The sequence below is a fragment of the Gallus gallus genome, chromosome 12, assembly GCF_016699485.2.
Source record: "Gallus gallus isolate bGalGal1 chromosome 12, bGalGal1.mat.broiler.GRCg7b, whole genome shotgun sequence".
Classification (NCBI taxonomy): domain Eukaryota; kingdom Metazoa; phylum Chordata; class Aves; order Galliformes; family Phasianidae; genus Gallus; species Gallus gallus.
Genome location: NC_052543.1, coordinates 8,427,970 through 8,445,098, shown reverse-complemented (window position 1 = coordinate 8,445,098; position 17,129 = coordinate 8,427,970). Strand labels below are relative to the sequence as shown.

The following is a 17,129-nucleotide window of genomic DNA, read 5'->3' as shown; positions in this document are numbered from 1 at the left end:
AGCCAGGACAGCCAGCCTTAGCTGACCTGAGAGATATACCATATGTCATGTTCAGCAGTAAAACTGAAGTGGGGACAGCATGCAGTTATAGCATTTGTCTTTAATGTGTGCTTGGTTTTGGTACGTGATTTTAAGCATTTTTAAGCATCCTGAAAATGTGTGGAATCATAGTGAGAAATTTCTGTAAATGAAGATGCACTTAGGCCATGAGAGCTCACAGAACTCTATGTGGTGGTATTACAAATGGCAGCTATTCTTATCTATGCTAATGATTTACTGAGTGTTTGGCATTGAACTAGGTATTACTCATGCTTTAAAGAAGTACTCTCTTTTGAAAACAGTACTTGTGATTTGCCAGGACTGACAGTGCTAGCTACAGCCAAGTCAGAGTAGAAGCATTGGTTGGTGGTGAGGTGTGTATATTGGATATTAACTCAAATTTGTGTAATCTATTTTCTGTTTGTCAGTAAAATTCACTTGTCAGTTTTATTTTACTTTTATAACCAGACTGACAGTTCTTCATTCTACAAATTTCTGGACTCTCTACAACTTACTGAAATGTTTAAAATGACTGAGAATCCACTATCCTTATTTTGTTTTTGATAAGACTTGATAAAAAAACAGGCACACCCTTGCTTATTTTGAGTAAGGAGAACTGAATTTTTTTTAAAAGACTCAAAAATCAGCATCAAAATGCAAAACAAAGCGAACAACTCTCCTCCCAACCAACAACAAAAACAAGACCAACCAACCAAAAAAAAAAAAAAAGAAAAAAAATAGAGTTTCAGTAGGGCCAATAATATCTCTGTAATTTGGTCACTGTTTTACATCCAATTTAAGGAAAGTAATTTCATCAGCAAAGTGATGCAACAAGATGTGATGAAACAACTATCTTAGTCGTAATCACAGTTTCCTCTTTTTGATGTATAATATTACTGAAATGGTTTGTCTTTTATTCCTACAACAATGAAAGAGGAAAAAAAAAGCTTATTTGAAATGGGAAAACTGATATTTTCACGTAATTCCCTTAATCTGGAATCTGTTTTGAAGAAAAAATATCATACACAAGACAATTTGTGAGTTGGCAGTGCTGTCTGAAACACACTAATGATGGTCTTTCATTTCAGCCTTGCTAAAAGGGAGTGCAAATTAGAGGCCTCACTTTGCCAGTGACTTCTGTTATGAGCAAATGAGTTCAGCATGTCTGGACATTGCAGTACATACACAGTAATAAGAGCAGCAGTACTTTCCAAATACTGTATCTGTTTTTTAAATAATCCAATTAGCTTGGATTATATGAACAATGGAAAAGGTGCATCAATTTCAGTATTCCATATTCTTTTATGTATTTCCCTTGGACCTTCATTGTTTATTCCAGTTCAAAAACAAAAGTCTGTATGAAATTTAAAATGTGTGTTTTTGCAAAATCTTGTTATCTTGTGCATGTGAGAAAGTAAAAAGCTGGCTGAGAAACGAGTTTCTTTCCGTTATTTTTTAATCTTACAAATTTAAAAATTTTGGGATATTGAGATAGAAGACTTAGAATAGTTTTTGGTCTTCCATGTGGATTATCAACAGTGTAAAACTTACGTTTGTTATAATATGTGATCTTTGTAATAATGAGAGCTTTCATTTGCCAGGAGTGAGGTTGTAGTCATGATGCAGAGCTGCTTCTGGGCTCCGAGGCACACAGATCTTTCTTTTTGCTATGACCATACACAGCTTTGGGGTTGCCCTGGTCTAAAATAGGCCTAATATTGAAAAAGGAACAAATATAATATATTGAAATTCACATGTCTAAAAATCAGTTTTTGTTGCAAATTTCAGCTTTGGAAAGCTTGCAAGTTAATTTCAATTGTTTTAATTCACACAATATTTGTTTTGGAAAAAAAAAAAAAAACAAAAAAACCCAGAAAAACAAAGAAACTGAGCATTGTTTTAAATGATCAAGCACTGAAGCAGTGATTTCCCTGCAGCACTGAGTGTAGAAGGAGAGAGAAGCTTACCCTCTAATATAGCAAACTATGGCTGTACACTATCCTGTGCAGAGGACCCAAGCAGGGAAGTTTGAGTGTTGTAGTTGATATACAGCATTGTATTGAATCAGAATGAATTAGGATAGGCATTCTGACTAGTTTTCCGTACTGTAATGTTATAAAGACCATAAAGAGTCAGTGAATTATTATCATTCATTCCAAAATGAGTAACTCAGGTGATTTGTAACTAAGGCAGAGAGCAAGGAAAAGAAGGTAGGCAACTTAAAGGCAGCACAGAATGTGCCCCGGCTATAGGTCTGTGACTCTGAGGGGTTGGAAAACATGATCCCTCCACTTCTTCAGCACCTTAGTTGCTAATAGCTGCTATGAGAACTTTTAAAGAATACTTTTCATATAAATAACTCATAGCTGTGGAGGTTGCTGTTGGGTTAGACAGTTCCTATATTGGAAAGCATGGACTTCTCTTACACAAGTAATTATTGAACAGTTGCCTACAGTTCTGGATATACTGCTTATGGTGTACAGATGACATGAAATAGGAATTATAGCACAGGAATTTTTACTGACAATTAGGCATGTAAGAAAGACCTGGTTTAGTTTGTTTATAAAGCTCGGAGGATAGCGGTTTAAATATATAACAGAATTTTAAGTAAGTTGAGCCACTGTTAGATACTAAGTGATATTTGTTGTGTTTTATACAAGTGTTCTATAAAATAAGAAGGTCAAATTCCACCCTGCCTCCATCTTTAAGAGCTTAATAAGGAGTGTAGGCAGACTTCAGTTACATTTGGCTCAGGCATTATGGCTGCTGAAAGGCTGTGTTTTCTTTTAGTGTCTGTGGATTAGAAAAATAAGGCGTTGATAAACAGGAAAGAGTTCAGATAGGAGCCATCAGAATGTTTAAAGTGATTATCAGATGTATCATAATGAATATTTTGAGTTTAGTTTTCTATATAGAGACAGAGCCCTGCAGACAGATCAAACTGTAGTCTGTATACCTACATGAGATATCTTTTATACAAAAGAGGCCTCTCCAGGCCTGAAAATAAATAAATCACAAAATACAGCATGTGGAGTCTAGAGATAGCAAATATTACACTAACATAAAGTGCAAATAAATATTTAATAGCATTCATTTGATTTTATTACTTGTGTTGCACAGAAATCCAGGCGAGGTTTTTTTTTTTTTTACATCTGTTGCTTGTGACTACAGATATACATGATCAAGTAACATGTTTTTTTCTCATGCCCAAGTCTTTGTTTGCTTAAGCATAAAATAAATCTGGTGTATTGAAATGCATTCCTTTAATTGACATTGCACCCATGCATACTTCCTTGTATTTTGTTTGTAGGCAGATGCCAGCTGACTGGGATCTTTGATTATGACTCATATCCAAATTGTTTACCAATCCTCCAAGTGAAATGAAACGTTTTTCATTATTTCATTCTTGGTGGAAGTATTCCTGAACACCTGAATCAGGTCAAAATTTGAATATCTTTTTCATGTATTTCCAGACTTAAAACAGTGATTCTGAGAGTGAAAATCAGAAATAAGATGTCTACTGATAAGGCATGAAACATAACCGCAGAGTATTGACTATTCTGAAATTTTTATAATCTAGCAACAAGAATTGAAGTCCTTAAAAATAGTAAACTGTAATTCAAAATATTTATGGTTTACCTTAATTGCAGAAAGAGCCACCTTTATGTATTGATCCAGCTGTGATATTTCAGGTATGGATTTGGTTCTGACAATGTGTGTTATGCATTTGCAGTGCAATATACTCCTATTTTTAAGACTGCATGAGCTTTCACTTTCCCTTGTCTTTGGAAATAAACCTCAATATTCTCCATATTAGTTTGAAAAAGTTCATAGTAAGACTAGTTGAATATAGAGTTTGTGTATATTGTCATTTATTTGCAAGCTCTAGTAAAAGAGATTTTTCATTTATTTGCTGCCGATTCCTTGTAGAACGCCTTACAAGTAACACAGGCATAGTTTATTAAATGTATCTGCTATTTGAAATTATGTAAGGGTAGCAATTCATTACTTACCAATTCAAAGAATAAAAGACTGATATGCTGTTTTTTTTTTTTGTTTGTTTTGTTTTTTACAAAAGTTTTGCCTTACTTGTCCTTTCCTAAGCATTCAGGAAATGTACCGTAGCTCCTTTTCTGGGGGTAAGGATTGGATTTATAAGTTAAGTTGAAACATTACTCATTACTGAATGGAAACTCATTTGTAGTGGCACTCTCCTTTGCATTGTGAAATGTGGTTTTCTTTATTAGCATCAGGACAAAAACAAGTTGAGCTTTGCGTTCCAGAGAGATGAACTTCTGCTAGGCCAGGGATAGATAAAGCCCTATCCTCTATTGCAGATTGTTTGCAACACTGTTTAATAAAGCTGATGAAGTATCAGTTACTGCTGGAAGAAGTGGATAGTCTTACTAACAGAGGTTTAGGGGGCTTGACTGAAAAAGTGCAAAATTGTAGAGCGCAGATGATGTTTGTTTGTACTACTTAATACCAGGCTGCCTCAGAATGTTGCTGCAAAGGAATCTTCTTTGTGATTCAACAGACTAACTTAGTTTGTTAGAATGCTGCTAATGCAGATAAGTCTTAGCAGTTTAAAGGCAATATGGCATCTGTTCCTATTTCAGTTCCTGAAACTTTGCCAGACCCCATGCCACAACAAGAGCTGACTGAAAGTATTTCAATTGAAGTTTACTGTGGGAAAATGCTGATTCAGTGGAATCAGGAAATTTTTATGGGAATGTACCTATTCTGTCAAAATTTTCAGTGAAAGCAAAGCTACGTGACTTTCTGTCTAGCCTGCAAGCCAACCCAGCATCCTCTGTGGCAGTACCCAATGGGAGCTCCAGGCTGTCTGTGTTGTCCTCAAGCTGTGACATTTCTTGCTTGCCAGCAGTTGTGCAGACAGGAAAACTTTCAGGTTTGATGGGCAAACCAGCAGCCTCTCTGATGTATTTGCAGAATTACCAGTTTGTCCAAATGATAAATGGCTATGTGTATTTACCACGATTCTGATGTCCATAAAATATTTTGTGACCATTTTGTACAGCTGTGAGCAAGTTCTTATCCTGCTATCCATTTCAGAGCCATTCTCTTTGCATTTGAATTCTGTATCAGGATACACTTATTTGTTTGCTGTGACTTTGACTGTGTGATGGAACAAAACTGTTGAATGAAAGCATAGTTATTCACAAAAGAAGCACGGTTTTCCTCTGATGCTAATTTTCGTCTAAATATGTTGAATGAGATTTGTTTGCGTTCTATAGCTTGCTACAGTCAGTATGGTGATTTTCTGATGTTTTCTATGGAATGGGGCTTAATAGATTATTATTAAAGAGATCTGATAAGGACTTGTAAATGTTACTTTACATTAATTTGGTTATGAATAGTGCAGAAAAGGTAAGTAAGAAGGATATGTGGGAAACATCCATCTGCTTCTACAATAGTATTGCAAAGCCATTTTTGAAGATGGCATTAATAACTGCAGTTGCTCAAATCCTTAGTACAACTTACTGGTTGTACTGGTTGTACTGGTTGACACTGTGGTGGAGGAAAACTATGTGAGGAAACAGCCTTTTTCCCCCATAGCAGGCAGAAGTACAAACCCTGATGAAACTTGCGATTTGCCTTAGACCAGCCCACATAATGAAGTGTCCTATCTTCCTGCAGTTTTGATGAACAAGCCTCTCTAGGCTAAACTTAGCCTTTGTGTTTAAGAGCTTGGAATAATAGCCAGTCCCAAGTGGTCAGGAGTATAAAGAAGATATGTCATCCGTACGCAAGTGCAAAATATAGGGCTTCTTCCATTCTCCCTTCATTCTTAACTGTGGAGGAACGAAGAGATGATTCTGACCAGGATGTGTTCTCTATAGGCACTACAATGTAATGTAGAATTGTAGTGGTGTTTTTTTTTTTTTTTCCTAGATGATGAAAGAGATGAAAAATCTGTATTACTTTAAACTCATTTCAATAGAATTACTCATGGGTTATGACAATGTATATGCAATCTGTATTTTTGCCATCTATTTTTACGGTCTTATTATTTGTTATTTCTGTAGGTACAGAAATAATTTTGTTATGTCTTAAATACAAGATTCATATCATTTTCAATATTCTTTTCTTGTATAATATAGGATACAAAAATAGCTTCACTTGAGCGCAATATAAGAGACCTTGAAGATGAAATACAGATGTTAAAGACAAATGGAGTTCTGAATACAGAGGACCGAGAAGAAGAAATCAAACAAATTGAAGTTTACAAGAGTCACTCGAAGTTCATGAAAAATAAGGTAAAATCTATTAATATCTTAATGGCGTTTAAATAATGTGAACAAAAGTTTTAACTAGACCCTTTACTGCATTAGCGTGTCTGCACATCTTCTAGTGGCAAATCTCTGCTACGTGGTACTGTCACTACAGAAGAGTGAAGTATTTTATTGAAATAAAAATTCATTTATATTTTAACTTACGAGAGGTAAGGATGAGGCTATTCCAACACTTCTGCGGAGACGGCTGAAATTATTAGTTTTTACACCATGTTCCCTTTTCCCTTTATTTTGTATGTTTTAGTGGTGGCTTTTTGAATTATTTCATGATTTTGATTTGCTGCAGCATTTTGGAACAATTTTATTCGTGCTTTTATTTTTGATAGAAGTTTTACAATAAGGACTGCTGCTCCTTAGATTATGTGAAATTGAACTTTTCTTTGTATTTTAAAACTTACAATTTAATGACTTTGTTCTTACAATGTATCCTTCATTTCAAATCATTGTACATAGATAATTGAGTTGATAACAATCAGATAATAAGTACGTGGTGATGGAACACATTTTCTTGGTAAAAGCCTCACAGTTATTTTAAAATACATCAGAAACAAAGCTTTATGTATAAGTTCTTATTTTGCCCGGACTTTTTACCTCCTTTTAATTTCAACCTACTCAGCTGCTTTCTAGGTAAAGATGAATTCTCTTCAAATACACTTTTTTGTGAGTTCTAATACTACTTTTCTGACAGTTTTTCTAATTGCCTTAAAATTGTAGTAAATTATACATAATGTTAGTTTTTGTATTGGTTCATTCCTAGCCTTCCACCTTGAACATTTTGTTGATGAAATAATAAAATAATGAATTATGGCTCTTGCTTAAAATATAAATTTATGGAGGTGGCTACTTCCATTCTCAAGTAAACAAATTTAGGTTTTGGTAGTAGCTCCAGCCCTCTGATTATCTTCTTGTCTCTCTTCCGAACCTACTCCAACAGCTCTACATTTTTCTTATACTGACAGCTGATGTCTGGCCTAGATGTGGTATTCCAGAGGGCCCTCACAATGGGAGAGCAGAAGGGGACAATCACCTCCATTTCACTGTGATGCAGCTCAGGATACACTTGGCCTTCGGGGCTGCAAGTGCACACTGCTGGCTCTTGTTTAGCTTTTCCATCCACCAGAAATCCCAAGTTCTCTCAGTCTGTTGTGGTGTCTGAGATTGCCTTGACCCATGTGTAACACTTTACATTTGGCCTTCTTGAATCTCATTAGATGGACCCACTTTTCAAGCTTGTCCAGGTCCCTTTGGATGGTGTCACTTCCTTCTATTGTATCAACTACACTGCTCAGCTTGGTGTCATCAGCAAACCTGCAGTCGAGCAGACACTCAAGTGCATTCTGTCACTGATAAGACTTGTTGAATTCTGTGAACCTTTTAAACCACATCATAGGAGAGGATGCTTTCTTGTGACATCTGGGCATATTTTAACTTCTGTGGATTAACACTACTGAGGAAATGGAAGCTTTAGTACTCATGTGGAAATAATCCAGTTTTATAAAAATAAACAAAACCCCAAAATGCTGAAAGCTCAAACAATATATTTTTTAAGTTCAAAAAGTAGCTCAGTAGCTAAAGAGTAGCTGAAGTTCTGGGTAAATTTGAAGCAATTCAGTTTTAGTAATTTACGATAAAAGTCCTAAAACATCCCGGCAAATTAACTGATTAAAAAATATTGTAAGATGTCTATTATTCTGTTAATTTTCTAATATCTTGGAGAAGAAGAGATTCAGTAGAGGTTTCTGTGATGCAGAAAACATGAATGATTGTTAAACATGTTTTTCACAATCTTCTGATCATTCTGATGAATGTCGCATTGTGATGAAATTGTCTGTTTTCTTTCACTGGTCCTTCTGCTTAAATTAGAGATTTGTAGCAAAATATATTATTTTTATCCATCATCTTGGAACAATTCAAGGTGGAAAAATATTTAGGTAGTTGTCAGCAAATAGGCCTTATACCTGATCTGTTTAACGAGAGATTGTTGATAAATTCTGATAAAGAAGTCTTGATTGATGGCAAAGAACAGAAACTACAGATAAGTGTCTAGTTTACCTTCTGCAGTCACTTCACCTCACTTGCGTTGCTGTTCTTTTACTTAATTTCTTCATTTTAAAAAGCAGGTTTCATTTGACACATAAAACCAGACTCCTACGAGATATAAATCAGCATTGTTTCGTTTAATGGAATTATTGACTTAAAAATTTAGCCCTTCCATTTTAAGGAATGCAATATTCAGGGGAAAAGCTCTGATTGTTATTGTTTGTTTGCTTTCTTTCTTTATGTAATGCTACATAAGACTTTTGGTATGTCAAACAATGATATAAGAGAAAGGATAATGATTTTATTGAAAAGCTAGTATCTAAGGAAATGACAATTATTAATTGAGAGGGAAGGCAAAGGAACTAGAGTTTCACCAAAGGAGGTGAAACAATAATATGGGGCAACATAGAAAAAGCGGTGACAGGCAAATTAAATACATGAAATGGGAAGGTCATGGTCAGAGTTCTGTGAATGCTGTAGCACATAGACTTTTATTTTCATTGTGGTCTTTATAAAGTACAAAAATGTTCTCATTTTCTTTTTTTTATTGGAAGATTTTATGGAATCATGACTGTTGATATTCTATACCACTTATTATAACAAAGTGAAAATGTATGCACATCTGCACGAAAGAAAATGACTTCAGGCCCTGTTTAATCTTTCTTTTTTAACACACTAATAGCTTCTGCAGGACTTTCAGAAAGTGAATATACCCAGAAGTAAAAACTTATTTTTAAAAGTAATGTGTTTTTTTCTATGCCTTTGATATTTTTGATGCATTATTTTTAAAATTGAAGTTTTAGCACATTTTCATCTTTATGCTTTAATTAAACATCTGCCAAAGGAATAATTATTTACTATGGATTTTTTTGAGAGTTATAGCCAATTTTTAAACTTCTGGCTATTCGTGGGTCTTGTAGCCAGAATGAAAGAACAGATTTTGTTTCAGAAATACAAAGAACATACCTGTGATGAAAATCAAGCTTTTGGAAAGGGGTTGATTATTTCTGAGTGTGGGTTGTGTCCTGGAAAAAAGTGGGAAGAGTTTCTAGGAGAAATTAAGTGTCTCTGATGTTCACATGGGTCTCATATAATGCATGTGATGTAATTCATGTTGGCTACAGATCTACTTTTTGTCTTCATATATTGTAGACAGATTTTCCCATTGTTAATTTCATATACATTTTTGTCTCAGTTTCCATACTTGATTACATGTTCTGGCAAGGGATGGAAGAAGGTGGTTTGCTTTCAAGAGAAATTTTTCTCTTGCAGTTTCCTTACTGCACCTTTTTATTTTCTTGATATCTATTTTTTTTATTTGTATGCTACATTTCTTATTTTGATATTTCTAGATTGTGAAGATGATTGATTGTTTTTAGTTCTTGCATGGATTCTTGATTTTATACAGTAGCTAAGAGTTGGCTGGCCAAGTACCTTAACCAGGTATGCAGACATACTGAGATTTATGGAGAGAAATAAGGAATAAATGTGTTGTCATGCACATAGAACGTATATTTGGAAGAAATAGTATGTTCATTTAATTTGTAAGGAAACACAATGTAGCAAAATGCAAAATCAAATATACTAGAAATAGTTTGATGAGCAGAAAATATTTCTAGTGACTGCGCCATGCAGTATTTAATCTGTGGATCTTTAGAATTTTTATAGCTCAGTAGCATCAACCTGTGGATATATACTAACTTATGAATAACATATATATATATTTAATTATTCTTTTCTTTTGAATAACCTATCTAGCCCTTCTAGAGTTCTTGCATCCCAAGTGTCTGTTGGGATGCAATTAAATTAAGAGAATAAAAAACACTGTTATAGCACTTCTGTAGTCATCGCAGAATTGAAACTTGAATTTCAAAGATGTCTTGGTCTACTTAAAGTCATCAAGAAAACTTTCCAAGTATAAAGGAAACACGGTTTCCCTGAACTATGCAGATGCACTCAGGATTTTTATTTCAAATAATTCTCATGAGATGATATATCTGAACTCATCTGGTGACCAGTATTATTTCACAACACTTAAAAAAATAATGTTACAAGTCACCTTATTTGCCATATGTTAGCATCACTCTGTGTGTTGTCCAGTGCTTTGTTCAGATTTGCGTTTTCTAAATCCACCATGCTTTCGCATTCTGTAGCCACCCCTCCCACTTAGCATTATGGGAAGAATGATCGCAGTTCCATAACATCTACTGATATCCTTTGTAATTCAGAAGCTCCTTCCTAAGAATGTGTTTCTGCTGTTTCCTCTAGGATACGTTTTTACGTGCAATCTCACAGATGTTTTACTTGGTGGAATTTTTTTTTCTAACGTTTTTCTCAGACTTCTCTAAAGCTAATCCCTTTGGCTTGGCTTTCCTAGTACCTATAATTCCATAGGATTCCTATTTCCTAGGTACTCGTAGGAAAAATGGAGATGGGGACGGTGGCAGCAGCAAGTTTGCAAGAAGAGTAATGTTAAATGTCTACTTCTCTTTTTTCCTCTCTTTACTAAGATGCCTGCTTTTTCTCATCAGACTCCTAAAAGCCTTGATTCACTTGAACCAATGATAACTTAAGTCACAAGAATCATGCTGTTGGAAGGAATAGGCTATTGGATTGAATTTATACTTTTATGAAAACTTTTTTTCCTATGCGTGTTTTCTGTCCTGCCAGACTTACCTCATGCAGGATAAATTCTTTTGAACTTAAGTGAGGTCTGTGGTTAATTTATAGGCCAAATCATTGTGTTTAAGCTTTAAGAGTTTCCTTTTTAATTTCAGCAAGAGCAGGACAACCATTCTTAAAACAGAGTACTTGAAATTCCGTAAGGTTGTGACCATTTTAACAGTTTGTATCTTAATTCTTGTCCAGAATTTACAGGAGATATGAGTTCCAATATTATTTTGTTCTTTCTCGCTTTCTAGACTTCAAGTGCAACCATGAATTGAAAATAAAATTAACAATTAAACTGTTTGCTTTCCCCATTACAGATTGACCAACTGAAACAAGAACTCTCAAAGAAAGAATCAGAACTTCTTGCCTTACAAACTAAGCTTGAAACCCTTAGCAATCAGAATTCAGATTGCAAGCAACACATTGAAGTGCTTAAAGAGTCACTTACTGCCAAAGAACAGAGAGCTGCCATACTTCAGACAGAGGTATGGTACCTTCTGATCATAAAATGTGTTATGAATGTTTAGTTAATAATGTGTGTCGAGCTGATTATATTTGTTGCAGGTCTCTGTTGAAGACAATTTGTTGAAGTATAGTGAAATAATTTTAAGCCCTTGAATTATCAATCCATTTGATACCTGTATCTAGCTGCACATTAGGTCGCACACCAGATCTTTTTGTCTAATTTGTTTTAAAAGTATCTGTGAGTGCATTTTAAGAAACTGCTTGTGCCTAATTCTCTTTGGGTTCAAGGTGGATCTGTGGCCTAATGGCTTGATTGTTGCGATTTCATTTATTCACCTGTCAGCTTACTGAGTTTTTGTTTTGACTGATCTGGTCTGATGCTTTTCTAATTCTAATCTGAAGAATTAATGTCCTGATGAATTTTCAGGGGGTCTGTTCAAGGGTACCTGGTATTAATCTGTTTCTTTCTAATGCAGTTAGATGCAATTCTTTCTAATGAGTTAGTTTCAGTATTTAATTTGGGCCAATGCATGAGTTATGTATGTATCTACAAAATCAGATCATAAAAATATGGGTAATGGAATACAGGGTTGAGATGGTCATTACATTTAATAGAATCCAGTGTTAAAAATGTTGTCCTTTTTTTTTTTTTTTTTCCCTTCACAGCTGATATGCTTATTGTAATGGTGCATTAATCACATATTTTTTAAGATGCTCAGGATTTTAGCAGATTTCTTACCACTCTTCTGTATGCTAGGGAGTTCTTCTGGTCAAAAGTGTCTCTTTCCCACAAACTAGTATATTACAACCTCCAGACTTGTGTATTGGGAGAGATTCTGTTAAACTATGGGTATCCTGTAGAAATGTGCCGGAGTCCTGAGCAGCACAGAAGCTGGACAGCAGCCCGTGTAGATGGCTACATTGCTTCTTATCACCGTTTAAACAGAACCAGAAAGAACATAAATTGCAAGAAGGCATCTCAGTAAAAATTATGAACTACGGCTATAGCTCATTCATTGGGTGCCAAAACTTCAAGGTGTAGTGTTAGCTATGAGACAGTTGAAATCAAGCTGTCTGTGCTGCTTGCATTTTCTCTTTTTCAGGATGGAAATGTCTACTTTTTTCTCTTATTTCTTTTGAATGTTTATTTGCCCCTTATATCTTCTGACTGGCCTATGGGCTAACATACAACAACAAAATTTAAATAATTATTTTCATTATATATTTCAGTTAGCAAACTTGTGTCTTCTGACTGCATTTTCCTGTTACTGAGATGTTTCCTGAAATGTATGAAAATTTTATTATGAATGACAGAAATAAACGAGAACTACAACTTTGAAAGCATCCTATGCATACTAAATGTGATGCAGCAAGACAGGAAAGTTCATAATGGTGTAGACCTATTCTATACTCCCTTTCACCTGCTCTTAGTTTTATAGGAAGTCTTTTGTATAACCATTTCACAGATATAATCTTCATATAGCTCAATTGTGTCTTTCTTCAGTATTTGTGAATGTCTTGTCTTTCAAAGGGAGTTTCTTTAGTTTGGAGAATTGTGGTTCAGTCAAGGGAATATTTATCTTCTTTGTGAATCTCTGTGGAAAATTCTACATTTCCCACAGGTTGTGTGTTAGATTAAATGTGATAGTGGTGTAACCCCAAGTATCAGCAAAGGCCATAGGTGCTTTGTTTCTGATATAAGTGTTAAGCTGTGTTAAATCAGACAGCAACAAAAAAAGCAAAAGATTCTTCAATGAAGTTCATACTTTTCTTGTAGAAAAAAGAGTTTATGCAACAAGAGAGCCCAGAGAGCCACAGTAGGACAGAGGGTCTTTCAGTGCATTAAGAATAGGGTCTGTCTTGCTAAACACTTGAAAATGAGCAATTGTGCTTTACTTGTGAACATGCATGTGGCCTACCATTGAAGGTGGATGTGGAATAAAAATGATTTTGTCAGCTGGGCATTCTCTGAGACCTGGATTTGAAGCTGAGAAAGCTATACACCATTGATTCTGGACATAGCAGGTTTTGTTTTCTGCAATGTAGAATTAGGAAAAGATTTTGTCTGCTTAGAGCACATGAATCTTCTTTCTTCAGGCCTCAGGTCTTATCTAAAGGGAGGGCATTTGATTCCAACAGTGCATGGAAAAGCAGCTGCAGGGAGATGTGGGTTGAATGGCAGCCCTCCAGCAGGTGGAAAACATTATGTAAGGAATTTTGTACTGTACAAGGTATTGTTTGTAGTTCCCAGATGAGTAAAATTAATAACTTTTTGGCCTGTATTAAGCCCCACTCCTTTCTTTCTGTGTGTCCAAGTCTTCTTTTTGCAGAATATATTTTGTTAATTATCACTGTAGAATTTCATGCTGTCCTAAAACAAGCTCATAACCTGCCTTTAAGGGCTTCTTTCTAGAGGTAAAATTAGCCAAAAAAGGTCACTTCTAATCCAGAGCTGAAGTGTTGGTAGTTGCAGTGTTGACTCCCTGCCTAAACAGGATTACTTTGTAATCACCTTATACTAATTAATTCAGTTCAGGAAATCCTGTGTTAAAATAAATCTTTGATTTGATCTCAGTTGCTTTATAACAAGACTTTTATTGTTTACCTTGATAATAGCACTCTAAGGCTGTCTTCAGGTTTTGGATGCAGCAGCTGCATATGATGCAATAACATCAATATGAGGTTTCTATTATCCCTTTTCTCCAGCCTATCACAGTCCCTATGCATGGCAGCATGGCCTCTGATGTAAGAGCCACTCCACTCGGTTTTCTGTCATCAGCAAACTTTCTGGGAGCATATGTTGCTCCCATCATCCAGATAAGTAATGAGGAAGTTGAACAGTACTGGATCCACTGTTCACCCCAGGAGTAACGTACTGATTCTTCTTCACTTCCTTAATTCCACTTTGTATTCCCCCACTTTGCTCATGTAACCTGTCAAATAGGGTATAACACTTAGAAGTAATCTGCTGGCATTTATTAATATTACTTGGAGTTCAAGTATCCTTGGAAGTTCATTAGTTTCACTTTTGTTGTTTCATTTTGTTATTATTTGTTACTTGGTAAAATTAATATTTATATTGCTTTAAGTCTGGGATTTTCATGATGTCACCAAAATTAAAACATTTTTTTTTCAAGTATAGTTTATATTTGAGCTTATAATAACAGTTTGTTTCAGTAGTCAGAAATGAAGTGTAAGCAGAGATACAATGATCTTTTAGTCTCTGCAGAATATCAACTACTGCTGAAAAGCATCACCAGTGTTGTCTGGGTATTCATTTGGTTGATTTACATACACTTATAGCAAAGGCATCTGGAATTTTTGATGAACATAGATAATATGCTTTGAAAAAAGGTAAGTGGAAAAGATTTCAGATAAAGGTGTTTTGTCACATGCTCAGAGAAAATTAATAAAACCAACTGTAAATATGTTAAATCTAGATCTAAACATGATGTGCTTTTTGTTCAGTGTTTCTAATGTCTTAGTGATGTCAGTGGTTTTTTATAGGCTTCTTTGACTTAAAAAGTATCATCTGAAGTTTTTATTGATGGCTGAAACAAAGTGTGTAATCCTGTGCAGCAATAACTTTCATGGTGGCCAGAGTTGGGAGGTCTGAAAATAGTTTATTGCCAGGAAAAAAAATTGGAGCCAGTTCTTAGAAGGTTCACCACCTCTGCTATGTACATTTCATTTTGTTCCATTTTAAGGGTACATATGATAATAGAGCCAAACCACGCAAACTTTTCTTACCCTGATGTATATAGCCTTTGTTTTGATTCTGTGCTTATTAATGATGCGACAACGCTGAGGTCAGATAAAAGTGAGCCAAGGTCAGGCTACTCCAGCTACAGAATACTGAAAATGTCACTCCACAGAGAATTGCTAAAAGGAAGGATGTTAGATTAGATTTTCTTTGCCATCGTATAGAAGCTTTATACGTTAATGTTTAAAATGAAGCCTTTTACTGAATAGGAAAGGGGTTAAATAGCTCAAATGGTCCTTTTTGATTTAAACAAATTTGATTACTGTTACTTGGAAAAGTAAAAGATGGTACAGTTTTATTCTATATTTGTATACTGGTATTTAACTTCTGCTCTTATCATCAGGAGGAAATCTGATGTAAATTGATGCGAATACATTTGTTTTAGCTGTGTATCTCAGTGGAGAAAAGCATTTTGGAATTTCAGAAATTCCGAAATAATTTCAGAAGCAGTTCTGACACAAACTACTTTAGCACTTCAGAATATCATTGCTTTAGGTAACACAGACATAAACTGGTGGGTGTACTTTGTGTAGGTTAATGAATTGTGAAATCTGAATATTTCCATGAAGAAATTTTATAAGTTATAAGCTTAGTCTTGTCAATGGAGAAGGATATGTGAATTCTGAGCATACACATTTTAAAACAGAGAAAATAATACAATTGAAGAGGAAAGATGATGATAGTAGATATTTATTCCAATGCATTTCTCTTTTGAAATGAATCTGCTTATTAAGAGAGGCTGGGAAGTGATTGAATTATTGTCAGCTCTTGGCAGACAGAAGACTTGTAACAAAACATTTGCTTTACTTTGTTACAATGTTGACATGTGCTATCACTTGAAATGTAAGACTTTTTAATTTTGAAATCATAATGGTATAACTAAGGTTATTTCAGTCTCAGGTATGTATTTTTCTAAGAACTTACTTTGAAAATGTATTTTCCTATTTTTTGTGTGTGTGTGTTTCAAATCAATCTGGGACAGATAGTGTGCTCTCTTTGATGTACTGCAGAATTTGATGCACAAGCAGAATTTGCCAGGCATTTTAGTTTTTGTACAGATTTGTAAACTTTGAAACAACTGTGATTAGAAATAAAATCAGTGGGTAGCATGTCTACATGTTTTTACTTCCTCTTCATTTTTGAAATGAAATAAGTGTGATGCAGAAGCTTTCCGAGCAACTGCTTCATGAGTTAGCTGTTCATGTGTTAGCTCCCTTAGTGAGAAAAAAAATAGAGTGACATACATACATAAATGTGTATATGGCTGGGAGAGAAGGGTAGCAACTTCCCTGATTCTTCCGCCTTGTGCTCCACTCTGGAGTAGTTGCCAAATGACATAGTCTATATTGAGTGTTTACCCTGTTTTGAGCAGAAAGTTGGACTAGTGATCTCCTGAGACCTGGTCCGACCTCAATGACTCTATAGTATTATAAAAGAAGCTTTTCCATATGTCAAATGCATGATTGGCAATATGGTCCAAAAGATGTGTATTTTCTACTTTTGGAGTTACACACAGGAGTTAATTTATCCAGAGAAAGACTGATAAATAAAACTGTTATTTTCTAATTCAGTCCATTCTTGACAATAATATTCTGTAATATACTAAAGACTTGAAACAGAATTGAAAGTAGTGCCCAGAGAAGGAAGAGACAGTTGAAAAAAAACTAGGAAAGATGAAAGTACAAAGATAAGTGCTTGTATACTTGTTGTGTAAAAGCTTTATGGAAGTTTTTTTGGAACAAATAGTTTAATGAAGTTTAGATTTATCTTATTGTCAAAATACATTTCATTTTAATCTGTTTTATTTAATTAAAATGATGAATAACTATTCACTT

General features: G+C 34.8%; 1 protein-coding gene across 14 annotated transcripts in view; it reads left to right on the top strand.

Annotated features, from left to right (window-relative positions):
* The window catches only part of ERC2 (ELKS/RAB6-interacting/CAST family member 2), a 426,293-nt gene that overhangs the window by 90,379 nt on the left and 318,785 nt on the right, over window positions 1-17,129 (top strand). For all 14 annotated transcript variants that reach the window (XR_003077468.3, XR_003077467.3, XR_003077466.3 and 11 more), the window contains 2 exons: window positions 6,165-6,320; window positions 11,384-11,551. Coding sequence is in view for 2 of the 14 variants with exons in the window: in XM_040646769.2 (XP_040502703.1) it covers window positions 6,165-6,320; window positions 11,384-11,551 (324 nt within the window). In the remaining 12 variants the exon portion in view is untranslated. The remainder of the gene's footprint in view (window positions 1-6,164; window positions 6,321-11,383; window positions 11,552-17,129) is intronic.